Genomic DNA, 26,306 nt, shown 5'->3' on the forward strand with positions numbered 1-26,306 from the left:
ATTAGGGCTGCATTGGATTGACCTGATTGGCTGTAATAGACCGCACGCTGTGATGTATAGCGGCGGGTTTGCGCTTGGACTGTCTGGCGGCAACGAGACCAGACGCATCGTTTGAGCTATTAATAGCTAAAAACTACATTTCTCACAGGTCCACGTTCCAATAGAGACCAACTGCGACATTCGAGATCAAGAATCTAGGCTGGACTGACTCACTCGCCACATACATACCTCATACCTATCCTGTGGCGGTGCATTTCCAGCGGAGTGAAGTGGCGCAGGCAGCCGCCAAGACCCGGCCTTAGTGATGCCCTGAGTCTCCCCGTAATCCATATTAATCTATTAATCGCCGACGGGATCCTCCTCCCTTCTTCATCTCTTCTCTGTCTTGATTTTGGGTCTATCTCAGCAGTCTACTCCTGGTTTTACAGCTGTATACTATATCTGCGCTGGTTCGCAGTGTGTCTCCACCTACAACTTTTTACTACCCTATTACAGCGGCTACCTTGTCGTGTATACTTCCTACTTCCTCCCCCCGCGGTTATCAGTCAACGCCCGCCCCGCTCTGGCGCTACACTCCATTTGAGTCGCCTCCCCCCTGAATTGCTTCAACCTTGCCATTTATAACGCCCTCATATCTCTCCGTTTTCTTATATTTCTGAAACAACCATGTCTTCGACCATCCATGACCCTAGACTCCTCTACAGCGTGAACAATATCCTCGCCTTTCACATTCAGAATGGCGAAGAAACAGAGCTCACGCCCTCGGGGCCTCAGACACTGTCGCTCTTGATGGTCCCAACAAGTACACCCCAGCCTTCGAATTCCAATGCGATGGATGGTGCATCCCCCGAAGAGGACTTCTATCTGCATCTGCATCTCCCCCCGGAGCTCGACCTCGCGCTTCCGGCCACCACTCAGATCTTCCACCAACCTCCCAACAGCTATCTGATCCCCCGCTGGGATCTGGGGCCCGATGCAGGCGCCTTCATCCGGATTCAGTTCCCGGGGGTCGGGTCGGGTCCTGGAAAGGTGGCGCAGGAAGACGTGGACACCTTCGAGACGATTCTGGCTCAGTGCACGGCCTTTCTGGAGCGTGCGCCTCCTCCTAAGAAGGAGAATTACGTTGCGTACAATCCGGCCACTTATGGCCCGGGCGAAGGCTACGTCGGGCCCGCAGCGACTGATTCTAAGAATCCGCAGGGGCGCATTGTCCTCATCGACGAAGAGAATGGCAGTACGGTGGGGGAAATGGAAGGCTATGACGTAGTTGAGAAACCCGGTGTGCAGCCAGGGTCCAAGAGTGAGAATTGTCCCCATTCCATCGCATCATCAAGTTATCTTTTGGCTAACGGCACGCGATTTTCCAGGACCCGTGGAGATCCAACTCCCGGCTGAAGGTGAAGGCAACCAGATCAGCGTCAGCAATGCATCCGAAGAGTACCTGCAGATGGCGCGCCTTCCCGCCTACAAGTCATCTACCCTCGTTCAGACCTCCGCCACCGCGTCTCGCCTAATCGTGACCGGGTCAACGTACCTATCCAACGCCATGACCGCGGGCGCAGACACCTTCGCCAAGAAGACCAAGCCCAGCCCGAAGCCCATGACCTTCTCCGAGAACGCCCACACCCGCATCCGCAAAGTGGGCACCGTGTCCACCAGCGCAGCCGACCTCTCCGCCAAAACAGTCGGACAAGTAGGCAAATACGCGCAGAATTTCGGCGCCTCGCTAGCCCGCCGCAGCAAAGACAACGGGAAGCAAAAGGGCGTGGACAAGTACAGCAGCGAGTACAAGCCCGGCGTGCTCAACAAATCCATGATCGCCTTCTCCACGCTAGCCGACGGCGTCGAGCAAAGCGCCCGCAACGTGCTGACCTCGAGCTCCGTCGCCGCCAGCAACATGATCGGCCACCGCTGGGGCGCCGAGGCCGGCTCCGTAGCGACCGAGTTGACCGGCGGCGTCAAGAACGTCGGCCTCGTCTACATCGACGCCTCGGGCGTCAGCCGCCGCGCGCTCCTCAAGTCCGTCGCCAAGGGCATGGTCGTCGGCCGCATGAGGGACGGCAAGCAGGTGGTTGTCGGCGCGGGTGACGGCGGAGCCGTCCCTCCCGGCGTCACCTCTTCGTCCTCCCCCTACCCTGGACATTCTTCCACGCTGGATGCCCGGGATCCCGTCCACAGACGCCCTTCCCCTAACCCCACTCCCCCGCCTGCTTATGGCGCTTCGGGAACTATGTCTATGGGTGGGGCTTCCATGTCTGGGGGAAAGCACTGACCTTTCCTCTTTCTTTCTTTCTCTTTTCTTTTTTTCCTACCTTTTTTATAATTCTTTGTTTAACTTTTTTTTTTCTTTTTCAATCTAAGTCGGTATTTGACATTGCATACGTTGGATTTTACTTTACCTTGGCTAAAGACATTGTTTGACATACGAGTAATATATGAACATATGGTACTGGTTAGGAATGCGTGATCCAGGCGGTTTACATGGCAATATACTTGGAGGATGATCGATTAGGTACCTCAGATATCTAAATACTACACCAAAAAAGACTCAGGTTAACTGTCATACAATTCTTGATTTCATTCTAGCTGCTTGATTCTGAGCCCTACGCTCTACACGGAAGGATGATGATGCCTTCGATGTGGAAAATGCAGGCACACTTAGAACTTGGTATTAGTCCATCATCGCTTGTGGATGGTCTTGCCCCTTATCTTCCAGGGTTGTACTTGGTAGATGTAATGTAATGTAGATATAGATACTAGGCTAGACAGGCAGACCCAACGTGAAAGAGATATGGTGAACCATCTTCAAGAAAGGAAAAAGCGATTGGGTGGTATAGACACGGACGCTTGCGCATATTACAGGAGAAGACAAAAACAAAGAGACAGAGAGAGAGAGTTAAGAATCAGCTGTCAAACGTATACCGCAGCCACTCGCCCACCGCACGCAGACTCTCCCATCTAACCGACTCGTCCTTATCAGCCATCAGCTCCATGACTCTCGTCTTCAGACCAAGTCTCTCGAGCTGGTTACGTCGCTCGGGCAGCTCCTTGACGAGGTGTCCGACGTCGTTGCAGCCGATGGCGAGCACCTGCTTGTCGTTGTCCCAGCTCTTGGTGAGGATCTCGGCCAGCTTCTTGGGCAGGGCGCCGTTGGAGTCGTCGAGGATGCGGCGGGCGTTGTCTTTCCAGAAGGTGGGGTTGCGGTGGGGCGGGGACCACCGCAGGTGGCCGGATTGGAGCTCCGCGGCGTACTGGTCGAAGGTGGTTTGCGTCTTGGTGTACTCGTCGAGCATCTCGGTGAGGAATTTCAGGTCTTCGAGGAGGTCCGGGTCTGTCAGGTGGCGGCCTGAGAGGTTGGTGAGGAGTGCGGGGAGGCGCACGAAGACAGCGATGGGGAGGAGGTTGCCGCGGTTGGTTGAGAGGAGGTTTTTGAGCGTTGCGAGGAGGAGACGCGTGGTCTTTTCCTTGGGGGAGAGGCGCAGGAGTTGCGTGTAGAGTTGGATGAATTCGTAGTCGCTGCGTTGGTGAGTATTGGGGGGGGGTATTGATGGGTTGGAGGAGCAACATACTCTTGAATTTCATCACCGATCAGGCGCCCTTCAAAGCTCAGCTGCCACATTACCAACAGCACTCTATATAGAAGTTGGAGGCCAACCCCGCCGGCGAGGCCCGGCTCCGCGGATCGCGAGCTGCCTACTAGCGTGCTGGCGCTGCTGCCGTTGTCCTTGGCTCCTGCGGCGGCACGTAGGATGTCAATCAACGGGGATACCGTCTGGTTCCGCTGCTCCCAGAAGATCACGCGGGACCGCGAGTTCCGCAGTAATGCCGACAGCTCCTGCACCCCGATGTCCTGCAGTCCGCTGTCTTGGTTTTGCGTCAGGGACGACAGGTATGTGTACAGGGGTGGGAGTGCCTCGTCATCCCTTGCGGCCGGCTTGGACGTCGACGACAGGCTGATCGATACTAGCTTGGTGAGGCAGGTAGAGGTAAGAAGGGGGATGGGGTCTTCCGCGTTGGTCGAGTGTCGCAGGAGGGGGAGGAAGGACTTGTAGGGGGCGGGATGCGCGATCAATTCGGAGGATAGAGACGGGACATCTGTGATACCATACGATTAACACCGGCATTTTTAACCCCAATTTCATATTCTTTCTGGTCGTGCTATATTGCACGGCTCGGGAGAAAGGGTATCACCCACCGTTGATCAAGTCCACGGTCAGAACGAGGATATACTGGACGATATCGGACCGCCGCGAGGCGGCCTCCAGCACACTCTGTCCCTCGGGGCCGCCCGCCAGGAGACTGACGTAGCCTGGCAGATCCCCCTCGATCGTCTGAACGCGTTGTTCCTTGCGAACCTTATCCACGGCCTTGATTCTCTTGAGGTGATCTTCCGTAATGCTGCCAGCTCGGACAGCTCCATCCCATGGAATCGGGCGTGCTCGGATGTTGTTCTGCAACGAGCTGAGATAGGTGGGGGGCTCCAACGACATAGTCGACATGGTAGCGAGGAAGCCGACCGGGGGGGAGGGAGACGAGAAACGGAGGAGCAACTTGCTCGACAGGGGAATGAGAAGAGAAAGTGAGGGGAAAGATAAGGGTTCGTATGCCGGATCAGCTTCGGGTGACGAGTGACGACGGAGGTAGGCCTGAGGACCGAATGGAGGAAAGCTGCGCGATCACGTTGCCAAGCCGGGGACTTAATCTCTCGCCGCTCTCGTCCACGCAATCACCCACTCTTTGTTACGGATTCGTGCTGGACCCCCCATTTCTTCCTGTTTCATGTTCCTTTCTCTGGTCTTCTTTTCCTCATCTCTTCAGTTTCTTCATTTCTTCTTGGGTTAGGATTATCTATTGGGGTTTGGCTTTCTAGGAGTCTTTCGTTGTCCCCGTTTACCGAATCCTGGAGCAAATAACAAGCTATCTCGCCCGACTTTCGCTACCTACGACCTGACGACCCACAGCTATCAGGTCGCATTCAATTGTCGGTCGCATGACCCATCGCCACTCATGAACTAAGCCCGCATCGATCGAGCTGGCTGCGACACCCTTGCATACGATATTTCGCAACGATCAGCTTCCCCCGTTCGTTTGACGATGGCACAGACCCCGCAACAGAAATGGAAGGTCGGCTCTTTCTTCCAGCAGGCCGTCGCGGGGGTGGAGTCCAAGTTGGATTTGATCTTAGCGGAGGAGGAGGACAGGAAACAGCTGGAACAACTGCAGGCGAAGAGTAACCCGGCGCAGGCAAACCAGACGGGCAGTACGGTGCCTCCGTCTCTGATCTCAGTGGCTTTTGTTTCGGTGGTTCACACGGCTAACGGGTCGCAGACCTCTCGCGGAGCTCGTCCAATGCGCGCAAGAATGATAGACAGAATCGGCTTCAGGAACGCCTGGCACGAGCCGTCGTGGGGTCCAACAGCGGCCCCAATGCGTCCACCTCTTCCTCCCCGAGTCGGCCCGCCTCCCCCGTGACCGGTTCGATAGCGAGTAACGATGCGCGATCAAGTATGGATGCGGAATTTAGAGTCACCTCGCCTCTAGCCAATGCCGTAGACGTCGCCGATGCCCCAACCACAGCGGTCCCACGGGCAAGCTATGATTCGGGGGCCTCCCCGAGGAACTCGAAAGACATAGGCGCCTCTTCGACAGACAATGCTACAGGACAGGAAGGAGGATCTGAGTTACCAGTCCGATCTGCGAGTGCCGCAAATCGACCCTCTGACGATACGGGGGCGCGTCCGTCGAACGAGCTCGCGCGTAGTGCGGCTGGCTCCCCTGCGGAGCTGGATCAAGACGATACCACTCAGTTACGGACGGAAAACGACGAAGCCGAGTCCGAACGACAGCAGGAAATCTACGGATATATCGAACGTATCGATGCGTTACAGTCTAAACTCAAGTACCTCGCAAAAGAAGCCGCCGAGTCTGCCAAGAAGGCAGCGGCCACAGCGGAGCCTGGAAGTGTGGAGAAGCAGCTCCGTGAGAAGGACGAAAAGATTGCCCTATTGCTCGAGGAAGGCCAGAAACTTTCGAAATCCGAGATGGACCACCGGTCCGCCCTCAGGAAGCTCCGGAGTCAGTTCTCCGAGAACTCAAAGGCTCAGGTAGAAACTAAGAAGAAAATGGATCGGCTGGAGCTGGATGTAGCCAATGCCGAAGCCCGTGCCAAACGCGCCGAAGCGGCCGAGAAGAGAGCCAACGAGACGGTCGCTTCCCAGGCGAAGACGACGCGAGATCTCGAAGCAGCCGTCAATGAGCGGAATGCGCTCACTCAAACCGTGCAAGAAATGAAAGCACAACTCGCTAGAGCCACCGCCCGGGCTGAATCTGCTGAATCCAAGGCCCAGTCCGATGCTTTGGAGAAGGAGAAGCGCCGGGTCAGTCAACTGGAGGAGGACTTGTCCAACACAAAATCCGAACGGGACGCCAGCGAGGAAGCGTTACGGCGAGAAATTGATAACCTCAAAGAAAAGGGTGAACAAGAACGGGAACGAACTCGCATGCTGGAGGCAGAGTCAAAGAATGAACAGGCTGTTTTGGAAAGTAAGCTGGAGTCTCTTCGCTCTCGCGCAGAGGAAGCGTCCTCGGGAGTGGCCGGGGATGCACAGGCCAAGCTCTTGCGCCAGGTTGAAACATTGCAAACCCAATATGCCGTTGCCAGCGAGAACTGGCAGACCTTGGAGGGCTCACTGCTGGCACGGTTGGCCAGCGTGGAGAAGGAACGGGACGAGGCCGCGCGACGAGAAGGGGAGATGCGACGGAAGGTTCGCGAAGCGGTACGTATATAAATTTGGCTCACATATTCCCTGCCATGCGGTACTGACCGTCTGGATAGAATCTCAAGGTGAAGCGGGTGGAGGAAGAACTCGACAACGCCAAGGACACCGAGCACGACCTCGAAAGCAAGCTGGAGGAGCGTGCGCAGGAGTTACAAAAGCTGGAGCAGCGACTCCAGAAAGCCCAGCACGAGCTCGAGTCAGCCCAAAAGGACTTCGTCGAGCAGAAGAAGGTCTCCGACGCGATCTGGGCACAGAAGCTAGAAGAAGAACAAGCCAAATGGCGAGACCTAGCCATGCCAGCCCCGAGTTTCCTCAAGCAGTCGCGGAACGCCTCCCCCGTGGCATTCAACCGCCGACCCAGCACCCTGGAGGCCGCCGCACCTCTATCCGACTCCCGCCCGTTAAGCCGTCGCTCGTCAAACCTGCCCATGTCGCCCGAGATCGGTACCCCGCCGCGCCAGAACTCCTTTCCGCTGTCAACTCAAGCAAGCTTGTCCCCTGTAATCAACAGCGCCCCAACGGCCAACATGGCAGAACCCTCAGCGATGGCCTTTGATTCGGACGAGTTCTTCACTGGCTCCGGCTCACCGTCTGCATTCGGCGGTGCCCCCACCCAGCACTCTCGCGGGATCAACGACCTGATCTCGGAATCGACCGTCGGCGCCGGTCCCTCGGTACAACTCGTCGAGCGCATGAGCGCCACCGTGCGTCGACTGGAAAGCGAACGCGCAGCATCCAAGGACGAGCTCGCCCGGATTACATCTCAGCGCGACGAAGCGCGGCAGCAAGTCGTGGACTTGATGCGTGAGTCCGACGAGAAGAAGGCCTCCGACGCTCGCATCCAGGAACTCCAAAAGGACATCGCGGCGCTCGACGAGCGCTATCAGACTACGCTCGAGATGCTCGGCGAGAAGAGCGAGCAGGTCGAGGAGCTGCAGGCTGATGTTGCTGACCTGAAGAGGATCTACCGAGAGTTGGCGGATAGTACGATGAAGTAGGCAGTGATGGTGTATACCTTACCTTTATTCCGTTATAATCTTTCGCTGGCACATATTCCCCCTTTCTTTGGCTTATTCCACGATGTGTACATATTATCACTTTGGCGTTTCTTGGTTTCTATTCGTTTATTTGTTTATCTTCCCTTTTCTTTTTCTTTTTTAGATGGATGGTGTGGTGTGATCCAGGGATTGGCCTGGACAAATTCTACAAACATCATTTTGTTTACTATATTCCGGTACCAACCAACTGGCACCGCTATACTTGCGCAAGGCCTGGGTATCGCATTCGCATTCGCATACTTATTTAACGTAGAAAGCACTTCAAAACATCTACAGCTCAATCCCCTCCCGCTCAGCAGTCTGCACAACATACTCCCGCACCTAGAGATACAATCAGTCCGTCTCCGCAACAATCATCTAACCCACAAGCAGAAGATAGGGGGGGGTTACCTTCCCATCCGGAGCCAAATCAATAGCCAAATGGCCATCCGCATCCCTCTTATCTGGCTCCGCACCCGCCTTCAGCAGCATGATCGCCGCGTCACCATGGCCCTCCGCGATCGCCTGATGCAGTGCCGTCAAGCCGTCCATATCGCTGGCGTTGACGGGGCTCTTTCCCTTTTCGAGAAGCTCCTTGATGATGGCCGTTGAGCCGATCGCTGCGGCACGGTGGAGGGGCAGCTGGCCGCGTTTGTCTTTGACGCGGGCGCTGCATTTGTGGGATAGGAGGGTGCGGATGGTGGAGAGGTTGCCTTTGGAGGCGGCGAAGTGGAGGGAATTCTGGGGGGGTTTCATTAGATTGGAGCTGCCGTGGGTAATCTCTCTGATTTGTATATAGATTGAAATAGATAAAGGGAAGGTTTGCAAGGTAGGAATTACCTGGCCTGAGTTACTGGTGACAGTGGCGTCTGCGCCTTTGCGGAGAAGCAGATCGAGCATAGGGTCGCCTTCGGCGTTTTTGAGACTCGCTGCGATCATGAGTGGGGTCCAGCCGGATCCATCCTGTTCTCACCATATTGACGTTTGTTAGATGCTATATGTTGCTGTGTGTTTATCATGGGAGCTAGGAGGGAGCTCACCTCCACGTCTGGGTCAAAGTTCTTGGTCGCAACCAGTTGCTCCACGATGGGGAGGTGGTTGTATGCGACAGCCCAGTGGATGGGAAGCCGCTCGTCATCGTCTTTCAGAGTTGCGAATTTCGGGTTTACCTATATCAGGGAGATTCGTGTGAGTATGTACGTAGGCTTCGATGGCGTATTGTGGTGGCGTGGGCAGCTCTAGTGACGATGCGGGGTTGCACCAGTGAATACATACGTTTAAGAGAGATTCGACCACTTGAGCTGTTGGATCGTTAGCGTGATGATTACAGTATATGTGAGAAGATCATACTCTTGCCCTCTCGAGCGGCCTCGTGCAGAGGGAATTTGGAAGTCTGATCTGGCTCCATGATGTCGTTGTGAAGTGACGATGAGAAGCATAGAGTAGAGCTCCGGCGATGATCGATGGATCCCGTCGAGCTGCCCACCGTCGGTTCTCTGATTGGCTGGTCGGGCTGGCTCTGGACTTGGATGCCGTGCTGCCTGAGGCAAGCACACCGCTCGCCGCCCGCGGATTCTTCTTCATTATTGAATCACGACGGGCTGTTCTTCTCCACGCCAACTCACTCTCCCCCGCCACTCTCTGTCTGCTATAGGTCGCTTTCGAGGCTTACTCTATCATCATTTGATTGAATCATTCGTGAACGCCAGCGGTTTACATTGGTTCTGAGGAGCAGACGCAAGCGGCACGTCCGGTTCCCTTTCGCGTCCTCAGCGACCCAAGGCTCGACCTCCTTCCCAATAGCGACTATCAACAAAAATGGACGTCGCGTCAACCACACCAGAAGATGCCGTGCGCATCTCCGCCAAGAGAACCGCCGATCTGTTCGGCCCCGACTATCTGATGGTGACCCCGTCCGTCACCAACGGGTCCATTGGCCTCTCCTACCGACGGAAAGCAGAGTACGACGACGTGAAGGAACTGCCCCCAGCACTTGCCGCGAAACAAGCCCAGGCCGCCGCCGCGGGCCGTGCGAAGCGACCGAAAATCCAACCGCAGGCTCAGGCCAACGTGGATCAAAGTGGCGGGTCGATGTCGCTGGTGAAGAAGGGCCCCAGTCCGAGTGCGGGCGGTGTCGGTGGTGAGAATCAACCGAAGAGCTTAGTTCAGCGACCGTCGGCGACGCGACAACAGCGACCGGATTGGCACGCGCCGTGGAAGCTGATGCGGGTGATCTCGGGACATCTGGGGTGGGTGCGAGCGCTGGCGGTGGAACCGAACAACGAGTGGTTTGCGAGCGGCGCGGGCGATCGAACGATCAAGATCTGGAATCTAGCGACGGGCCAGCTGCGACTCACCCTGACGGGCCATATCTCGACCGTCCGTGGCTTGGCGGTGTCTCCCCGACACCCCTACCTCTTCTCCTGCGGCGAGGATAAGATGGTCAAGTGTTGGGATCTGGAAACCAACAAGGTCATCCGGCATTACCACGGTCATCTGAGCGGTGTCTACTCGCTCTCGCTACACCCGAATCTGGACCTTCTGGTCACCGGCGGTCGGGATGGCGTCGCCCGAGTGTGGGACATGCGCACGCGCAGCAACGTCCATGTCTTGTCGGGCCACAAGGGCACCGTGGCCGACGTCAAGTGCCAGGAAGCCGACCCGCAGATCATTACGGGGTCGCTGGACGCTACCGTTCGCCTGTGGGATTTGGCCGCCGGCAAGTCAATGGGAGTGCTCACGCACCATAAGAAGGGCATCCGCAACATCGCCATCCACCCGCGCGAGTTCACCTTCGCCAGTGCCAGCACCGGCAGCATCAAGCAATGGAAGTGTCCCGAGGGCGCCTTCATGCAGAACTTCGAGGGCCACAACGCCATCGTCAACTCCATCGCCGTCAACGAAGACAACGTCATGTTCTCCGGCGGCGACAACGGCTCCATGTGCTTCTGGGACTGGAAGACGGGCCACCGCTTCCAGACCATGGATACGATGGCGCAACCGGGCTCGCTGGATGCGGAGGCCGGCATCATGGCGTCGACCTTTGATCGCACCGGTCTGCGTCTTTTCACGGGCGAGGCCGACAAGACCATCAAAGTGTGGAAGCCCGATGATGAGGCCACCGAAGAGTCGCATCCTCTCGCGTGGCAGCCGACCCTGGGACGGCAGAGATACTAATGCGTGATGCTTCAGACTGATTCTTATACCCCGTTCAATCAGTCTGTCAGGAAAGAGGAGATACTCGAGGGAACCATGCTTGTATTGGTGCAGCTTCACGGAGTTCCGGTGGATTGAGGTTTTTTTTTATGCCATTTTAGATTCGATGGTTTCTCCCTGTGTGGGCACAAAAAGAAAATAATTGCTCATGACTGAATTGTATTATATGATGTTAGATAGAAATCTAACCAGGGCTATCCCGAGCATTGCCGATTCTATCTCTCTATGGTATTCATTGTGCACCTACAGTCAATTGTCCAGCCCATTTACATCGGAGGTAGCCCAGAGTGATCGACCGAGTGAGTGACCCAAACTGCACTTTCCCAATTGGGAATGTATGTCACCAGTTCATTCATCCAAACAACATCGGTTGCTTCTTTGTTTCTCTTTCACTTGCTTGTCCCAAGGTGCTGCAATCACGGTTTGCTTTCCTCTGCCAATGAATGCATCTATCTGATTTATCCCATGGAGTGTTTGTGCCGATATGCCTGTGAATGAAATTGATCTTGATTCTTCATCTCCCCCATACCTTTATTTATTCCCAAGGTTCCACTTCTCTTGCTTTCCTTTACATCTCTTTTCTCTACCCTATTCTTGTATCTCCCTTTCTTCTCATCTAGTCACTCTCCCTGCAGATTCTCTTCTGCCAGAGTCGGTTTTTCTGGTGTTGTACTCTTCGTGTCGTTGCAATCCAGTCACCCTACAGTTGACATTTTGATTCCATTCATCCGGGGTAAACCACTCTGGATCTCATCAAAATGGAGTGAGTAGCCAAGATATCTACAGACAGGAAGAAATCTACTGAAACCCCTCCCAGCCCTGAGTCGTCAGCAGCCGAAGGTAAGTGCGATGTACCCTGATAGGGTCATATGGACGGATCCAACTGCTTTTGACAGATCCTCGCTCACATGTCTTCAGAATGGCAGCTCGTAGGATATGGCCGGGAGAGCTTGAAACCTCATGCATCCAAAGCCACACCTGCCAAACCTACCAAACCCATCCAGCCTGTTCAAACACAGCCTACCGACCCGGCCCAACCCGTCCAGCGTCCGGAGCCTGTCTGCAAAGATCAAGCTACTGCCAGCAAAACACAGCCGGAAACCCTGAAGAGACCGCAAAAACAACAGAAAGCGCAGGTTCCGTATTCTCAGGCCCTTAAGCGCCCAGCTCCCCATATCGCCACGCAGCCTCGGGGCAGTTATCAGAGCGCTAGAGGACGGGGAAGCTCCAATGCGAAACGTGGACAGGGAACGCCAGCTCAACAGTCGAGCCGTCTCTTCAGCGATTCCCCTGCTAAGTCAAAGTGGAGAGTGGGCACTCCGCCTACAGGTGAGGATATTGTTCGATCGAACTTTATTGAGTTCAAGCTGACCGTGGGAACCTGCCCAGCGTCTGTGAGATTGTCTATTCCATGGGGATCATTCAAGCATGAGTAAGACCTTCAAGACTCAAAATGGCAACCATGAGGCTGACCACTTTTACTCCACACGCAGATTCTTCGCAGCAGCAAGGTCGTCCGTGATGGGTAGCGATTCATCTGCGACACAGTGTCGATATGAAGTCTTTGAAGTGATCAACCGGAAGACTGGTGCCTACGTTAAACCCCCTCATTTTTCAGACCCTGTATGCCACATCCCTCTCCCAGCAACAATGGCAGTCATGGTTTATGCTCACTGCAATATATATAGTTAATCCATATATGGGGTGAGCTGTCGCAAGCGGCATCTGCTCAAGACATTCTTCAACAGGTTTTGAATAAATGTAAAAGCATTTCAACGACCCTGAAGAAGAAATCAGAATGGGCCAGAATCCACGGCCATTCCGAAACCAAGGAGGCCAGGTTCGAGTTGCAAGAGCGACATGGAGCTATCTTACAGCAACTTCGAAGACCGCCAGAGTCGCTTGCCATGTACCCTGAACAGGTCGGTGTGCGCCTTGCCTCTCAAACATTAAACTGCTTTCTGACTCCTTTGAATTCAGTTGCTCTTCTTATGGCCACGGGACGGCCCGTCTCTCCGAGATTCTCTTGGGCCACAGCTGGAAGCCTTGGACACCATTCGGGCGAAGTTCGCGTGTCATCTGTACATTCCAAATGGCCTTGCGGACTTCATCTGTGTTGTTGGTTGTGATCATGACACGATCAAGGAAATTGTTCGCCGTCTGAGGACGAAGTGGAGTGAAATAATCGCGAGCATCAGCGTCAAAGCTAAAGTTTATGTCGTCGAACCCCCGCCGTCTGGCACCGTGAGCAAGATTCTTACCGAAAAACCAAGGAATGCGCCTTTCGTGGAATTTGCTCTAGTTCGCGACAAGATTGAAGGGACGGCCCTTCAACAGTGGCTGGCCCGAGCTGCTATGATCCGATCCAAGAACGATACTCGTCTTCTGAACGCCATTGAGAGGTCACTGCGGGGTGTCGCCTTCGTTCGAGGACACTTGCGCATGCGTGTGAACCTTGGCTCATTTGTTCTCTACGAGTACCGCCGTCCAGTAAACGGCAAGTCTTACGATTTTGAAGAGTTCCGGGAGATGCTCCTACATGAGCAAACTAAGGGTCGTCTGATTCCGGGGTAAGTCCATGGAGAGCCTGCGGTCAAGTAACCACTGACTGTCTTTCAGATTGAAAACAAAGCAGGATAATCTTCTCCAGAGATGCTATGAAGCAACCGATCTTCTCGCACCATATGAGCGCACGTCGTCGTCGTTGAAAGATCATGAACTTCTGTACTCTGTTAACTTCGAATTCCAAGGGTCGAACACTGCGATGCTACGCCTCGAGGCCGAATTCGCCAAAAGTCCTGGGGCGCACGAATACGAAGTCACGCAAAGAAGATGGCTCAGGCCTCGTGGAAGTGGCTCAGTTACTGAAAATCGTCCTCCCTTGCAGATTGGAGTCGTTGACCTTGAGAGGTAGGAATATGAGTCTTCCTCGGTGGATTGTCACCTAGGCTGACTGAATCAGATCGGATTGGCAGATAGAGATCAAATCCCTTGAATTCTACGAGGCGTCTGCGATCGATTCCAAATTGAGGGCGTTTTCTCACTCTGTGCGGTTCCAAAGGAGTTCTGATACTGGCGACATTTGCGCGGCGCCTCGTAGGAAGGTCATATTCCCAGACTCGGATCCAGTTTCACGGTTTGTCGAAAAGACTGCCATTAGGTATCGGCTGAAAGGAACAAACTATATCTTCGAGATTGCCCGCTATGATGAGTACAGCCGTCCCCGTGGCGCGGCCCTTTTCGGAACTGCCTCGGTCTCTTGGGGAGCGTCTGTGTTCGATCCCAACTGGGACAATTTGTTGGGAGAGCATGCAAACCTACCAGTCGGTCATAGTGCCAGATACAGCCCCGATCTGCACACGTTCTTCCCGTCTCGAAAGCCAAGCTCCGAACCAAATTATCCGGGCGTCTGGGAGTTTATCGGCTTGGTCAGACTGGTTGCCGAATTGCTTGGTCCAGTCCGGGCTTTGACTGAGCACGCTATGCATCCTGCACCTGCTTCGAGGGGCGCCAATATCAAGAAAGAACCGATTCCGTCAAATGACGCAGTGGCTGTTGGTGACCGTGGCGGGATGCTCGATGCTGACCTTGGTACTCTTTTTTGACTGCAGGTCAAAAGAAAAGTGTCTCAAATGGAGCTCGGATTTTGGACGAACCTCCTCCACGTGGATTCTGTGTTTTACCTATTTTCCACCGTTTTCACTGCCTGTTTTTCCTCCAGTACTATGTGGCACCCGGTTATGGCATGTTAGCGTCGACACTACCAGTTACTCTGCTCGTGTGGAATCCGTGCTGGGGATGTGCATGAAACATGTGTCGCGCTAAGGCTTCCTGCAGTTTAGGAACGCTGAAAGTCTATGCCATAATCGGAATGTATCGTTACTCTGTCCACAGCCGCAAATATCATTTCGTCTATCGTAAACTTTTTTCCTACTATAATATTCTGTACACGGATCCTGATAAAGATTCAGCCACCGCCCGCGGTAGCGGCAGCAGAGGATTGTGTGCCTTCACTGAGCAGTTTGACCCTCAGAGCTAGACAAGGTTAGTCACTGCACATAGGGAAGAATAAGAGGGTAAAAAGATGACGGTACCTTCTTCGAACAGCCTCTGCTGTTGGCTCTTGGTCTGCACGATCTTCTCCAGCTCCGTCAAATTGGCCTCCAGAACCTTGACCTTGTCATCGTAGAAAGCGATAGCTTTGGCGGGGGTCTATCATAGTGATTAGCACAGCCCGTCTCCGTAATCCACTGCTGAGCGAACCCCGAGTCTCCAAAACCCAACAACCAAGAAAAATCAAAACCAAAGAGGGAGGAGGGGCAAAAAAAAACAAACCTTCTCCACATAAAACCCCGTCCCAACATCAACAAGCACCTTCTCCCGATCCGCCATCTTCCCCTTGACGTAAAGCGAGCTCGTCAACGGAACGAGGATATCATCGCGTCCGTCGGTGCCCTTCTTCGACGACCCGACGACACCCTCGTTGATGGAGCGCACACAGTCGCGGAACTTGGACTGCGCGGCGCGCAGCTTGGCGTGCGAGGAGGTGAGGTGTTCCAGCTCGGAGGAGATGCGGGATTGGAGGGCGCGGAGTTGTTGCGAGGAGAGGGAGCCGAGGTTTACTATGAAGCAATTTTATTGTCAGTTTTGATACCAGGAATGGGTCTTCCTTTTGGGTGTTTTGTTTATGTATTTGTTGTTGGGGGAGGGGGTTCCAATTGGTGGGTTGGATGGTTTACCTGCTCCGGGGGGTGCTCCTCCCTCTGCGGGGGAATCTTGAGGGGCCATTTTTGGCGACGTTCGTTTTGTTCCTGCTGGCTTTCTTTCTGTCTTTTCTTCCGGAATCCCAGTGAGGTGTCACTCCAGGGCAATTCGAATAAGGTTTGCCCAGCTGCGCTGAGAGGATATACGGCCGTGTGGGCTTTCGTTGGAGATGTTCTTCCGATTGATGTACAGAGTGAGGATAACGAGCTAAAGTTGGTGGGAGGGGAGCTCGTGATTAGTCATGGGTTGTGCTGGTGATTGATGAGTCAGAGGGGTTTTATGTACTTTGTGCAATTTGTGTATGTGGTGGGGCTGGGTGCCTGATTGGTAGGGCACTCTATGTTGGCCTGGGGTTTCTTTCTAATTGCTTCTTTACTAATTTCTTGCTTATTTCTTCACTTAACCACGCCGTGTATGTCTGGGATATTATAATGACTTTTGATTGTATACTGGGTGCTGTTAATGACACAAATAGTATGTCAAGATCTATGATGTTTCATGGAGAAAGCTGTACAGTGTATCAGATCAGGGCGGCAATCACAGCCCAATTGCAGTATGACATCTAGTCATAGCTGTGTTTGCTGTGATGAATGAATATCCATTATCTATCTAGACAATCAACCCTCTTGAAAGACAAGTAATCACTTGATCATGTCAAAGAGCCTACTAAGATCCTTACCAGTATGGTTTCCCTATATATACCCCGACCCCACCCCCTCCAACAGTACCAACTCAACCACGCTTCCGATCCATTTCATCATTAATATTGCACCGTATGGTTGCGAGACCATGATGGCAAGAAGCCTTCCAAATCCAGGCTTTATTATTTTTAATATGTCTAAATTGACCATTACAGGTCCATTCAAACCCATTTAAACCCATTCAGATTCACTCAGATCGACAAGGTGCTTGCAGCAACCCAGTTCAATCCTAGAACGTCTTGTTTCCTTGTCATCAGGACAGACTGGGGATGTGGCCATCGCAGCCTTTGAGTTTTGCTGGTGCAGTGGCCGGCTGATAGAATATGGCCCTCACAGTTATCGCTGGGCCCACTTATAAGAAGGAAAAGGAGGAGATGGCATGGCCTGTTGTCGACCATCTATGGTATTTCCCTGGCGTGGAATGACTTTCACTCAAGACATTCAAGTTCTGCTTTTCGATGCTAGGGTGACTGGGCGTCAACAAAATGGGTACGGAAGCCAAAGTGCAGAATGATGACTGCTGCATTTCGATCGAAAGGACAGGCTTATCTGCAAGCCCAAATATGGCCTCATAATGATCTCTCGTCAGTCATGTCAGGCCTGACCAAATTCAAATTTGGTATCTTGGTGCAGTGGCTGTCACATTTCACAGCTGTGTGACAGAAAATGGCTGTCTTTTTGGCGCGTCAGTGCCCTACCTTTCGGTCAAATTGAGAAACTGGCCAGATTTTCAACATTCGCGGCATCGCGTTTTGGAAATGGGAAAAAATGCCCACAACGAAATGGACTGTAGGGAAGCGCTGCGCTGAACGAACCAAAGCTCGCAATCTACGATCGGATATATATATCCAACCACTCAACACGCACTGCGAATAACACATTTGCATACCGGCGGCCCCCAAGATGTTAGAATAAGTGGGTGATCATGAACCCATCGAATGGTACACAGGCGAATCCTGCTGTCTTTTGGGCTCTACTAGGGCAACCCAAGACATAGATTTGTCTCAGATACTGCACCGAAATATCGAATTGACATTTGATCGGGCTTGATATGGCTGATATCTCAACAATTTACGAGAGCATCCGTCCAGATGAGAAGCAATGTGGAATACAGACCTTTCTTTTACCCAACTTGTCTCGACAAAAACTGTCAGCTCAAAAACAGTCTGGAATGCAGGCTAGTATCTATGCTTGAATATTTCGCTATGCGCAGCAAAACCAGACTGGGACTGTCAGTTCATACGTACAATTGGGACCGTCAAGACGATCAGCTGTCAGAGTCATCGCCCCTTGGAAGAAGCGTCATCGGGGTCTACCGTCGGTCAACATAAGAATCCCGATCTGGTTATTGTGATGGGATAAGTCTGGTTATCATGCCAGCCAAGCTCATGGACACCTGGATATTCAAGTGGATCAAATCCATGCATCCCAATCACCCACGTCTAGACATGGGCTCTGAGTCCTCTTGCACTCTTGCAGAGGCATGACTCGTGGAGAACGCGTTGTCAGCCCTGTGACCATCAACCATCTGCAGACCCTTGGGACCGATTTGTTGCACATACTTGCCATGTGGACGCGCGAGCAGACGTCCACTTTGCCAATGCGAGACTCTTAGTAGTTCGCTCAGCAGAGCAGCCGCTATCTCGTCCAAAACATTTGTCCCTGTCGAGACAAGAATCGGCTGCGTGATTGTTGCAGGCTTCTACGTTACTTACCTACGCTACGCTGCTTGCATAGTCTGCCCTTTTGATTTCGCAAAGGAACTCGGCACCGATCAACATGGCTAGCCCTGTGTATTCGTCGGTTTCCCGGAAGGTACCCGAGGTCCGGATGGATGGATGCGTGTTCAGAGTTATAGCCCCTGGAAGCCTTGACTGCATTGTCAGATCTCGCGGGTTTTATTTCATGCAAGTATGTATTGATCAGCTCGATGATGGGATTTGCGGATCTGCGACATAGAATGATGATGGAGATGTTCTTGTTATTTCTCGCTACGCATTGAGATCGGGGAACTTGATAGATTAGGGTTCTTGCCGCTGCATGCTTAACATCTTCAAAAAACAACCTTCATATTTAAAGTACAGTCAGATCATAGCCTTACGGGGTGTGCGTACGATGTAGAGTGGTCAGTAGTGACCTGTCCTTCCCTGGGGTTAGAATCCGTACTCAAAACCATCCACATATAAGATTTTTGAAAGAAGCAATGTATGAAAAACCCGACAAACTCTAGACAAACAAAAAACCACCCACAGCTAATATCGCACCGGCACAAAGTCTATGAAAGAAAATAAAGAAACGCCAACAGAACCACAAAGATCCATATCTCGGGGGTCCAACGCAGTCAAGCAGTCTGTTTGTAACTCTTCCACGGATGGAGGTCGCTTCTCTGCCGGAACAGATTGACAAGCGGCGTGAAGAGGACCTTGCCCTCAAAGGTCGCCATCGTGCCCTCCGTCTCTACCTGGTTGTGCTCCTCGTACAACGACGCCACATCCCCCCAGCTCACCCATCTCCATTCTTCGCATTTCTCCGGTTCCATGATCTGCATGTCGTCAATTATTAAATTCTTTCATCCTGGTATACGTGCCATGACCATCCATCGGGAATGGGGACATGTAAAATATAGAAAAAGAGCCCCCAAACACACAAAGACAGATAAAAATAAAACAGCCGACGATGAAATTAAAGGGTAGTGCTTACCGTCGGCGTAGCATTCTCGTCCTCCAGCCGACACCCCACAAAGATAGTCACATAGTGCTTCCCCTCAGACTTCATGACATCGTTGGTAGCAGTGAGGAATTTGATATCCTTGACTTTGACACCAGTCTCTTCGAGCACCTCTCTCTCTGCGCAGGTCTCAAAGGACTCGTTGAACTCAAGGTGGCCGCCTGGAAGCGCCCAGTGGCCTGGTTGTTTTCATGTTAGTATTACCGGTGGTGGCATGGAGTACAGGGAATTAGTATGGGGGACTAACCTGCTCCGTGGCTTCCCTTCCGCTGGCCGAGGATAAACTCGCCTTTGGAGTTGAATACGAAGACACCGACGCCGATACGGGCATTCATCGCTGCTGATATTGTGTGAGGTGGTGGAGTATGAGGGGTGTTGTTGGAGATCAAATTTTGAGTTTGGTTGGAGCGGATAGAGGGAAGTAAGTGTTAGAGCTGGCAGTACTTCCTTCAGGCGATGTCTGTCTGAATTTATGGATCGACTGACTGAAAGGTATATTGAAAGTAGTACGTATTTGGGTAGGGCGTGGTTTTGTGTGTGTATAGTCTTTGATAGTCTTCCAGCGGACTTCCCTGTGGATGCCTGCGGGTGGTGGTTGTGCACCGCCCTAAAATGCTGCGCCCGCCTGAGCGGCATCGCGCTAATGACCATGGATAATGCCCGCCTGTCGTTCATCCCAGTCCCCTGCTCGTCAACATTATTTCTTTATCGTGGCTGAAATGAAAGCATATTATCAGTGATCTCAGGCCTACTATTATGTGGTCTTACCAATCACAAGGCCATGCTTATATCTACTGTACAAAGTCGTATAATACATCTACTTTTCCACTGCGCCAGGCTGCGGTTAGAGCCTCTCCAACAAAGACCGCACAAATCCAGGCAACTGCTCCAGTGACACTTCTTCCCTCAGGTTGTGCAACCGGCGGCACTGCACCTCCACCGTCTGCTGGTTCTTCCAGCCTTTGCCAACCACAATGATCACCGGATACCCGATCAGGTCGGCATCGCCCAGTTTCCAACCCATCTGTTTGTTGCGGTCGTCCAGAATGATATCTAGTGGACTGGATTCATCTGCAGCAAGGGTATCGTATACTTTCTCTGCATCCTTCTCCAGACCTTTGCCCGGAACGACAACGACCTCGTAGGGTGCCATCACCCGCGGCCAGTTCAGCCCCTTTTGGTCAGCCAGGCTGTCGGCCACAGCTGTGATCATGCGCGATACTCCGATGCCGTGGCAGCCCATCTGCATGGGCACAGTCTGGTCAGATGTACTGGAGCTTCCTGACTCGCGAAGCGCAGCCTGGTCGACCATGACGGACGCCTGGAGGACTTGGCTGTACCGGGTGCCAAGGTGGAAAGTGTGGCCTAGTTCGACTGCAGTGTGGGTTTTGACGGTGCCGTCGCCACATTTGAAGCACCTGTCGCCGTCGTGTATGTTGATGATGCTAAGGCCGTTGTTTGTGTTGGGGAAGCGGTCGAGCATAGAGTAATCGATGTCGCTAACTGTACAGTTGACCTGCTGCAGCAGATCACTCAGTGGTGGCCGCTTGTACACCCGCACCTGGGAGTCGTACAAGTCAACCACCTGGGGGCGATGCAAAATCGTCGAAGATCCAGAGGCTTTGTCGGATTTTATTTGCGCCGACCACTGTTCAACAGGGTTTTCAATGCTGAGGTCAAGGTCGATGCCAGCGGCACTTGCTATGGATTTGACGGCATGAGAGTTGACTTCTCGTTCTGTTGGTTCTTCGCTGGGGCCCTGCATGGAAAACTTGGGGTGCCATGCCCTGAGGAGGGTCCTCTTGTCTTTCGAAATCGACATCCAAAGACCAGTCGATATCGTTGGTGGCGCCTCCGTGGAACCTGCCTCTGTGGCAAAGCCTTCCCGGCTCTCTGTGCGCTGCTCCCCAATGTCATGGGATTTTCCATCGGCCAGCTCTTCGTTGTAAACGGCATCGCAACTGGAGCAACTGACGACGGTGTCTTCTCCCTTCGGGCTAGGAAAATGGAATTCATGACTCAAATCACCGCCCATGTTACCTGAGTCGGCTGTGGCAACGAGATACGGTATCTTGAGCTCATTGAAAAGTTGCGTATACGCAGCCTTTACGGAAGTGTAAGTCTGCAGCGCGTTTTCTACATTGTGGTCGAACGTGTAGAGATCTTTCATGATGAACTCCCGCCCACGAAGAAGGCCTTGCCTCGGTCGTGGTTCATCTCTGTATTTTCGAGCTGTACTGGTATCAGCACCGAACTTTGATTATCCAAAGTTGGACTCACAAATCTGATATACTCGTAGAGGTAGATCACGGTACGATTTCGTGAGACTCCCTACCAAAGTAGTAATCTCTTCCTCGTGCGTAGGCGCCAGAAGGAATCGAGACTCTTTCCGATCAAGAAATTTAAACAGCTACATGCCATGTGAGCAGGTAGCAGTGTCATATACCAAGTGGAAATTACCTCTGATCCCTCTTTCAGCCGCCCGGATTGTTCCCAGAGTTCCTGAGAAGATATCGACGACAAAGAAACCTTCGAAGCACCTGGAACTAGTCAATCCCGGACGTTTTGAAAAGTTGGAAATAAGTATCGGTATAACACACCAACCGATCGCATATATTTGTCAATCAGGCGTTCTAGCTTTTCCTGCACACGCAACCCTAGGGGCAGCATGTGAAAAATGCCCGAGTACGCCTGGAAATACCGTTAGACAGCGATGATGAGGGATATGAGATAACACACCTGTCGAAGAAAACCACCTCTGACCAAGAGATCGTTGGCATCCTCTATATCACTGTCAATGAGTCCAATTTTTTGGGCTGGCTTCGTTTGAATTACCTTTACTTCCCTGTACATGCTTTTTTGAGATCCCCCCCGTAGGAGCCCAGAAGTTCGAGGTCCGACTCCTACCATCAATCTATACAACCATTAATACAACCCTGCTCTGGGGGTCAATGAGTCCATACATGGTAACTGCATCTGGGCACTCTATGGAACCGGAGCAATCCCGAGAACGCTCGATCGGGCCCCGAGTAACGGCCCGAGGGCGGCCGACATCCAAGTAGCATGGATCACGGATGCAAAAACAACAGCAACTCTATAATGAGAAATCTAGCTTTCAATGGCAGCCGTTCATCGTCCAATATGCGGAATCTGGTCTCGTCGCGGATCGCAACAACGATCATTGAAGATGGATATGCGACCAAGACCCGCGCCGGGTGGTCCGAGCGTCCCGCAAAAACGTTTCTCCGGCGGCGTTTGGAGATCTTCGAGCGGCAGAAAAAAAAAAGTTGCGATAGCATTCAATCGCCGCTTGTACATCTCACCAAACAAATTTCCCCTCCATGGCTAAAGGAAAGGGAAGACGCTCCTCCGGGGCGAATAACACTGTCGCAGATGGCGGAGTCGCCTTGAGTGACTCCAAGCCTGCTGCGAACGCTGTTCCCCAATTGCAAGAGGGCGCTTTCGCCGGCCTCCGACAGAAGATCGAACAGAAGTTGAAGGAACAAAGAGGCCCCAAGCAGAAGAAGAATGCAGCGGGTGCCAAGGAGGCTTCTACCGACTCACCGGCCAAGCCTCAGGAACAAGCCCCCAAGCCGAGCCCGAAGCGGAAGGTCGATGACGACAAGAATAAGGGCAAGAAGCGCGATCGCAACGGTGAAGTGATCGCGAGAGACGAGCAAAAGGGCAAAAAGGATGCACCAAATAGCGGGAAATCCAAGTCGAGTGGTGGAGACAAGGATGATACCTTGCGACAAGAGATCTTGGCCATGGGAGGCACAGATGAAGATTTCGATTTGGTTGCCGGCATCGAAACGGATTCCGAGGACGAGGAGAACGCAGGCACCGCGAAGAAGTCTACAAACAAATCTGATGAGGCTGCGTTGAGGAAGGAGTTGTCTAGCATGCTTGCTGCTGCTGGTCAGGTCGTCCCAGATGACATTGCCGACGAGGACGAAGCAGAGATCGACGAGGACGAAGAGGAAGAGGATGAAGAGGAAGAGGACGAGGATGAGGAAGCGATGGATGATGAGGAAGAGGAAGAAGCATCTGAAGAAATTCAGGAGAACGAAAGCTCAGCCGATCAGGAAGACACTTCAGATGAAGAGGAGGCTCCTCCAGCTCCGGTCGTCAAAGACACCAAGAACGAATCCAAGACGGGAAAAGCAGCTGAAAACATCTTCCCCAAGGAATTTTCCAAGCTTGTAAGGATTCTGTTCTCTTCCATGCGTGCCTCCTACTAACACGAGCACAGATTGTCCCTCCTCGGTCGGATTGGTACATGACGGAGCTCCCTTCCATCCCATCGAAACAAGCAAATGCCTTGCCACGCCACTTAGTCGATCGGGTATATGGTCGCGCCGTATCGCTCCTGGAAAAAGAAAACAAGATGTATGCGGATGCGCAAGCATCCTCGGCCTCTTCTTCCCACAAATTCTACACGACTATCATGTCCACCGGTACCCTGAGTGATAAGATTTCGGCTTTGACTCTCGCTGTTCAAGAGTCGCCGCTACATAACATGAAACAACTGGAGAATCTGATTGCCCTTGGAAAGAAACGCAGTCGTTCTCAAGCGGTGGATGTTCTCAGGTCACTGAAGGATATGTTTGCGCAGGGTACATTGCTTCCCAGTGAGCGCCGCCTCAGGTCGTTCGCCAACCAGCCATCCCTTGTATCCGCGTTCCAGGGAGCTGGTGGCCGGTGGTCTGAGGATGACCCTCTGCCTGGTGGTCTGCAGAATAGCCACATCATGGTCTGGGCCTACGAGCATTTCCTCAAGGAGCAGTATTTTGAAGTCCTCAAGATCCTTGAAGTGTGGTGCAACGATGAGATTGAGTTTTCGCGCACCAGGGCCGTGAGTTATATCTTCGAGCTACTTAAGGAGAAGCCGGAACAGGAAGCGAATCTGCTGCGGCTCCTAGTCAACAAATTGGGCGATACATCAAAGAAGATTTCCTCGCGTGCTTCCTATCTGCTCTTGCAAATTGAGCAGACTCATCCGTTGATGAAGCCCACTATCATTTCTGCTGTTGAAGAAATTGTCTTCCGTCCGGGCCAGAGTCAACACGCCAAGTATTACGCTATCATCACGTTGAATCAGACGGTCTTGAGCCTCAAGGAGGAGAAAGTTGGCATGCAACTCCTCGACATATACTTTGCACTTTTCGTCTCCTTGCTCAAGCCGCTCAAGCCAGCCAAGGGTCACCAACACCAGGGTGGGAAGAATGGCAAGCATGGAAAGAAGGGGCCGAAGGGTAAAGGGAAAGATCAGGAGGACAAGGGCCATGCTCAGACCGAAGAAATGCAAGAAAAGCTTACCTCGGCCGTGTTGACGGGTGTGAATCGAGCGTATCCGTTTACCAGTTCGGATAGTGACAGGTACGTTCCTGCAATTTTTTTGATTGGCCAGAACTATTGATGCTAATTACATCCAGGCTTTCCAAGCATATCGACACCTTGTTCCGGATCACCCATTCCTCCAACTTCAACACCAGCATCCAAGCGCTCATGTTGATCCAGCAACTGACGCTATCTCACCAAATCGGAACCGACCGTTTCTACCGCACGTTGTACGAGTCTCTTCTTGACCCCCGTGTCGCTACGTCGTCCAAACAGTCGTTGTATTTGAACCTGCTGTTCAAGGCCTTGAAGAATGACATGAACGTCCGACGTGTCAAGGCGTTCGTGAAGCGCATTGTCCAGGTTCTGGGAATGCACCAGCCAGGTTTCATCTGCGGCGTCTTCTATCTGATCCGCGAGCTGGAGAAGACCTTCGTTGGTCTCCGAACCTTGTATGAGCAGCCCGAAGACAATGACAGTGACGAGGAAGAGGTGTTCAGAGATGTACCTGATGAAGATGATGAACCGCAAGTCGTCAACGAAGCAGCCGACTCGAAGCCGAAAAAGCCGACCAATGGTTATGACCCGCGAAAGCGCGATCCCGAGCATAGCAATGCTGACAAGACATGCTTGTGGGAATTGGTGAGTTTTCCCTTTTTTTTCTTTTACCTCCTCCCTTGCTTTGGCATGTACTAACTGAGTTGGCAGCTGCCTTATATGTCGCATTTCCATCCCTCCGTGTCCGTCAACGCGTCCCATCTGCTTGACAACCAGCCCATGAGCGGCAAGCCCGACATGACGCTGCACACGTTGACGCACTTCCTTGACCGCTTTGTGTACCGCACGCCCAAGGCATCCGCCGCCACCCGTGGGTCTTCCATCATGCAGCCCCTTGCAGGCAGCGAAGCGAAGGACCGCCTGGTGGCTTCGGGCAACAACGCGCAACAACTACCGCTCAACTCGGAGGCCTTCTGGAAGAAGAAGTCCGAGGATGTTGCCGTCGAAGACGTCTTCTTCCACGAGTACTTCAACCGTGTCGGCAAGGACAAGGACCGGGCCAGGAGCAAGAAGTCCAAGGACGCTGTCGACCAGGACGAGGAAGGTGCCGATGTCGGCAGCGACGCCGAGTCGGAGATCTGGAAGGCTCTGGTGGACTCTCGACCCGACGTCGAGGGCCCCGAGGACAGCGACGACGACCTCGACATGGACGACCTCGAGTCTGCCTACGATAAGAGCGACGACGACGAAGAGGAAGCTGGCGAAGACGACGACGAGGTCATCTTCAACGACGAGTCGGACGCCGACATGGACGATCTCGAGGACGAGGACGAGGAGCCCGAGGCCACGAAGCCGGCCCCCAAGGCCAAGAAGGAAACCAAGCCCAAGAAGGCCGCCAAAGAAGAATTCTCCGAAGAGGAGGAAGACGACTTCGACATGGATGTTTCCGACGACGGGGCCTTCCTCGAGAGCGACGAGGACCTGCCGTCGGACGTGGAGCTGTCAGGCGAAGTGGAGACTCCCAAGGACGAGCCGTCGGACCGGAAGAAGAAGCGCAAGCTCAAGCATCTGCCCACGTTTGCCTCGGCCGACGACTATGCGGCTCTGCTGGCTGGGGAGGACGAGGGGATGTAAGCCGGATTATTGGGTTTTCTACACCGTTTCTTTTAGTACTACTGTCTATATACAATTCTATTGCAGATACCATCAAAAGCTACAGTCAATTTTACATTCCATTCTTCCAT

General features: G+C 53.0%; 9 protein-coding genes across 9 annotated transcripts; 5 read left to right on the plus strand and 4 right to left on the minus strand.

Annotated features, from left to right (window-relative positions):
• The first annotated feature begins 394 nt into the window (after positions 1–394).
• Positions 395–2,531, plus strand: BDW47DRAFT_132078 (senescence-associated domain-containing protein). Its single transcript, XM_024817474.1, has 2 exons — positions 395–1,300; positions 1,368–2,531. The coding sequence occupies exons 1-2, from the start codon at positions 667–669 to the stop codon at positions 2,270–2,272; spliced, it is 1,539 nt and encodes a 512-aa protein (XP_024671467.1). The 5' UTR covers positions 395–666; the 3' UTR covers positions 2,273–2,531.
• Positions 2,532–2,695: 164 nt separating this feature from the next.
• On the minus strand, positions 2,696–4,627 carry BDW47DRAFT_107079 (H(+)-transporting V1 sector ATPase subunit H). Its single transcript, XM_024812913.1, has 3 exons — positions 4,196–4,627; positions 3,570–4,095; positions 2,696–3,516 (listed from the first exon to the last, which is right to left on the minus strand). The coding sequence occupies exons 1-3, from the start codon at positions 4,497–4,499 to the stop codon at positions 2,904–2,906; spliced, it is 1,443 nt and encodes a 480-aa protein (XP_024671468.1). The 5' UTR covers positions 4,500–4,627; the 3' UTR covers positions 2,696–2,903.
• Positions 4,628–4,774: 147 nt separating this feature from the next.
• Positions 4,775–8,050, plus strand: BDW47DRAFT_107080 (M protein repeat protein). The gene is made up of 3 exons (XM_024812915.1): positions 4,775–5,260; positions 5,329–6,776; positions 6,836–8,050. The coding sequence occupies exons 1-3, from the start codon at positions 5,095–5,097 to the stop codon at positions 7,775–7,777; spliced, it is 2,556 nt and encodes an 851-aa protein (XP_024671469.1). The 5' UTR covers positions 4,775–5,094; the 3' UTR covers positions 7,778–8,050.
• Positions 8,051–9,441: 1,391 nt separating this feature from the next.
• On the plus strand, positions 9,442–11,244 carry BDW47DRAFT_107083 (WD40 repeat domain-containing protein). Its single transcript, XM_024812916.1, has one exon. The coding sequence runs from the start codon at positions 9,635–9,637 to the stop codon at positions 10,991–10,993; it is 1,359 nt and encodes a 452-aa protein (XP_024671470.1). The 5' UTR covers positions 9,442–9,634; the 3' UTR covers positions 10,994–11,244.
• Positions 11,245–11,852: 608 nt separating this feature from the next.
• On the plus strand, positions 11,853–14,637 carry BDW47DRAFT_132080 (uncharacterized protein; the record flags this gene model as incomplete). The annotated part of the gene is made up of 7 exons (XM_024817475.1): positions 11,853–12,361; positions 12,422–12,464; positions 12,526–12,655; positions 12,721–12,954; positions 13,013–13,602; positions 13,652–13,942; positions 13,995–14,637. Exons 1-7 carry the CDS (start codon positions 11,941–11,943, stop codon positions 14,635–14,637), a joined length of 2,352 nt encoding a protein of 783 aa, XP_024671471.1. The 5' UTR covers positions 11,853–11,940.
• A 274-nt stretch (positions 14,638–14,911) lies between these two features.
• Positions 14,912–15,946, minus strand: BDW47DRAFT_107085 (prefoldin subunit 5). The gene is made up of 4 exons (XM_024812917.1): positions 15,772–15,946; positions 15,368–15,654; positions 15,127–15,244; positions 14,912–15,067 (listed from the first exon to the last, which is right to left on the minus strand). Exons 1-4 carry the CDS (start codon positions 15,818–15,820, stop codon positions 15,000–15,002), a joined length of 522 nt encoding a protein of 173 aa, XP_024671472.1. The 5' UTR covers positions 15,821–15,946; the 3' UTR covers positions 14,912–14,999.
• Positions 15,947–18,588: 2,642 nt separating this feature from the next.
• On the minus strand, positions 18,589–19,752 carry BDW47DRAFT_38354 (nucleotide triphosphate diphosphatase NUDT15). The gene is made up of 3 exons (XM_024818873.1): positions 19,472–19,752; positions 19,198–19,403; positions 18,589–19,039 (listed from the first exon to the last, which is right to left on the minus strand). The coding sequence occupies exons 1-3, from the start codon at positions 19,557–19,559 to the stop codon at positions 18,839–18,841; spliced, it is 495 nt and encodes a 164-aa protein (XP_024671473.1). The 5' UTR covers positions 19,560–19,752; the 3' UTR covers positions 18,589–18,838.
• Positions 19,753–19,903: 151 nt separating this feature from the next.
• On the minus strand, positions 19,904–22,379 carry BDW47DRAFT_107088 (putative proline--tRNA ligase AIM10). The gene is made up of 7 exons (XM_024812918.1): positions 22,188–22,379; positions 22,060–22,138; positions 21,964–22,007; positions 21,825–21,915; positions 21,685–21,764; positions 21,505–21,634; positions 19,904–21,456 (listed from the first exon to the last, which is right to left on the minus strand). The coding sequence occupies exons 1-7, from the start codon at positions 22,287–22,289 to the stop codon at positions 20,069–20,071; spliced, it is 1,914 nt and encodes a 637-aa protein (XP_024671474.1). The 5' UTR covers positions 22,290–22,379; the 3' UTR covers positions 19,904–20,068.
• Positions 22,380–22,535: 156 nt separating this feature from the next.
• Positions 22,536–26,267, plus strand: BDW47DRAFT_38361 (RNA-binding ribosome biosynthesis protein MAK21). Its single transcript, XM_024818874.1, has 4 exons — positions 22,536–23,426; positions 23,477–24,603; positions 24,660–25,206; positions 25,273–26,267. Exons 1-4 carry the CDS (start codon positions 22,566–22,568, stop codon positions 26,194–26,196), a joined length of 3,459 nt encoding a protein of 1,152 aa, XP_024671475.1. The 5' UTR covers positions 22,536–22,565; the 3' UTR covers positions 26,197–26,267.
• Positions 26,268–26,306: the final 39 nt, after the last annotated feature.

The sequence above is a fragment of the Aspergillus candidus genome (assembly GCF_002847045.1).
Source record: "Aspergillus candidus strain CBS 102.13 unplaced genomic scaffold BDW47scaffold_27, whole genome shotgun sequence".
NCBI classification, from domain to species: domain Eukaryota; kingdom Fungi; phylum Ascomycota; class Eurotiomycetes; order Eurotiales; family Aspergillaceae; genus Aspergillus; species Aspergillus candidus.

Excerpts from the sequence above, each read along its gene's own strand:
- BDW47DRAFT_38361 (XM_024818874.1), top strand. The coding sequence starts at position 22,566 with ATGGCTAAAGGAAAGGGAAGACGCTCCTCCGGGGCGAATAACACTGTC. Across the intron at positions 24,604-24,659 it reads ACCAGTTCGGATAGTGACAG|GCTTTCCAAGCATATCGACA; the intron begins GTACGTTCCTGC and ends AATTACATCCAG. Across the intron at positions 25,207-25,272 it reads AGACATGCTTGTGGGAATTG|CTGCCTTATATGTCGCATTT; the intron begins GTGAGTTTTCCC and ends CTGAGTTGGCAG.
- BDW47DRAFT_107088 (XM_024812918.1), bottom strand. The coding sequence starts at position 22,289 with ATGCTACTTGGATGTCGGCCGCCCTCGGGCCGTTACTCGGGGCCCGAT. Across the intron at positions 22,139-22,187 it reads TGCCCAGATGCAGTTACCAT|ATTGATGGTAGGAGTCGGAC; the intron begins GTATGGACTCAT and ends ATGGTTGTATAG. Across the intron at positions 21,916-21,963 it reads GAGGTGGTTTTCTTCGACAG|GCGTACTCGGGCATTTTTCA; the intron begins GTGTGTTATCTC and ends CGGTATTTCCAG.
- BDW47DRAFT_132078 (XM_024817474.1), top strand. The coding sequence starts at position 667 with ATGTCTTCGACCATCCATGACCCTAGACTCCTCTACAGCGTGAACAAT. Across the intron at positions 1,301-1,367 it reads TGTGCAGCCAGGGTCCAAGA|GACCCGTGGAGATCCAACTC; the intron begins GTGAGAATTGTC and ends GCGATTTTCCAG.
- BDW47DRAFT_38354 (XM_024818873.1), bottom strand. The coding sequence starts at position 19,559 with ATGAATGCCCGTATCGGCGTCGGTGTCTTCGTATTCAACTCCAAAGGC. Across the intron at positions 19,404-19,471 it reads GAAGGGAAGCCACGGAGCAG|GCCACTGGGCGCTTCCAGGC; the intron begins GTTAGTCCCCCA and ends GAAAACAACCAG. Across the intron at positions 19,040-19,197 it reads ACGAGAATGCTACGCCGACG|ATCATGGAACCGGAGAAATG; the intron begins GTAAGCACTACC and ends GACGACATGCAG.
- BDW47DRAFT_107080 (XM_024812915.1), top strand. The coding sequence starts at position 5,095 with ATGGCACAGACCCCGCAACAGAAATGGAAGGTCGGCTCTTTCTTCCAG. Across the intron at positions 5,261-5,328 it reads GCAGGCAAACCAGACGGGCA|ACCTCTCGCGGAGCTCGTCC; the intron begins GTACGGTGCCTC and ends AACGGGTCGCAG. Across the intron at positions 6,777-6,835 it reads GACGGAAGGTTCGCGAAGCG|AATCTCAAGGTGAAGCGGGT; the intron begins GTACGTATATAA and ends CCGTCTGGATAG.
- BDW47DRAFT_107085 (XM_024812917.1), bottom strand. The coding sequence starts at position 15,820 with ATGGCCCCTCAAGATTCCCCCGCAGAGGGAGGAGCACCCCCCGGAGCA. Across the intron at positions 15,245-15,367 it reads CGGGGTTTTATGTGGAGAAG|ACCCCCGCCAAAGCTATCGC; the intron begins GTTTGTTTTTTT and ends TCACTATGATAG. Across the intron at positions 15,068-15,126 it reads GCAGAGGCTGTTCGAAGAAG|CTCTGAGGGTCAAACTGCTC; the intron begins GTACCGTCATCT and ends AACCTTGTCTAG.
- BDW47DRAFT_107083 (XM_024812916.1), top strand. The coding sequence starts at position 9,635 with ATGGACGTCGCGTCAACCACACCAGAAGATGCCGTGCGCATCTCCGCC.
- BDW47DRAFT_107079 (XM_024812913.1), bottom strand. The coding sequence starts at position 4,499 with ATGTCGACTATGTCGTTGGAGCCCCCCACCTATCTCAGCTCGTTGCAG. Across the intron at positions 4,096-4,195 it reads GACCGTGGACTTGATCAACG|ATGTCCCGTCTCTATCCTCC; the intron begins GTGGGTGATACC and ends ATGGTATCACAG. Across the intron at positions 3,517-3,569 it reads ATCGGTGATGAAATTCAAGA|CGACTACGAATTCATCCAAC; the intron begins GTATGTTGCTCC and ends TCACCAACGCAG.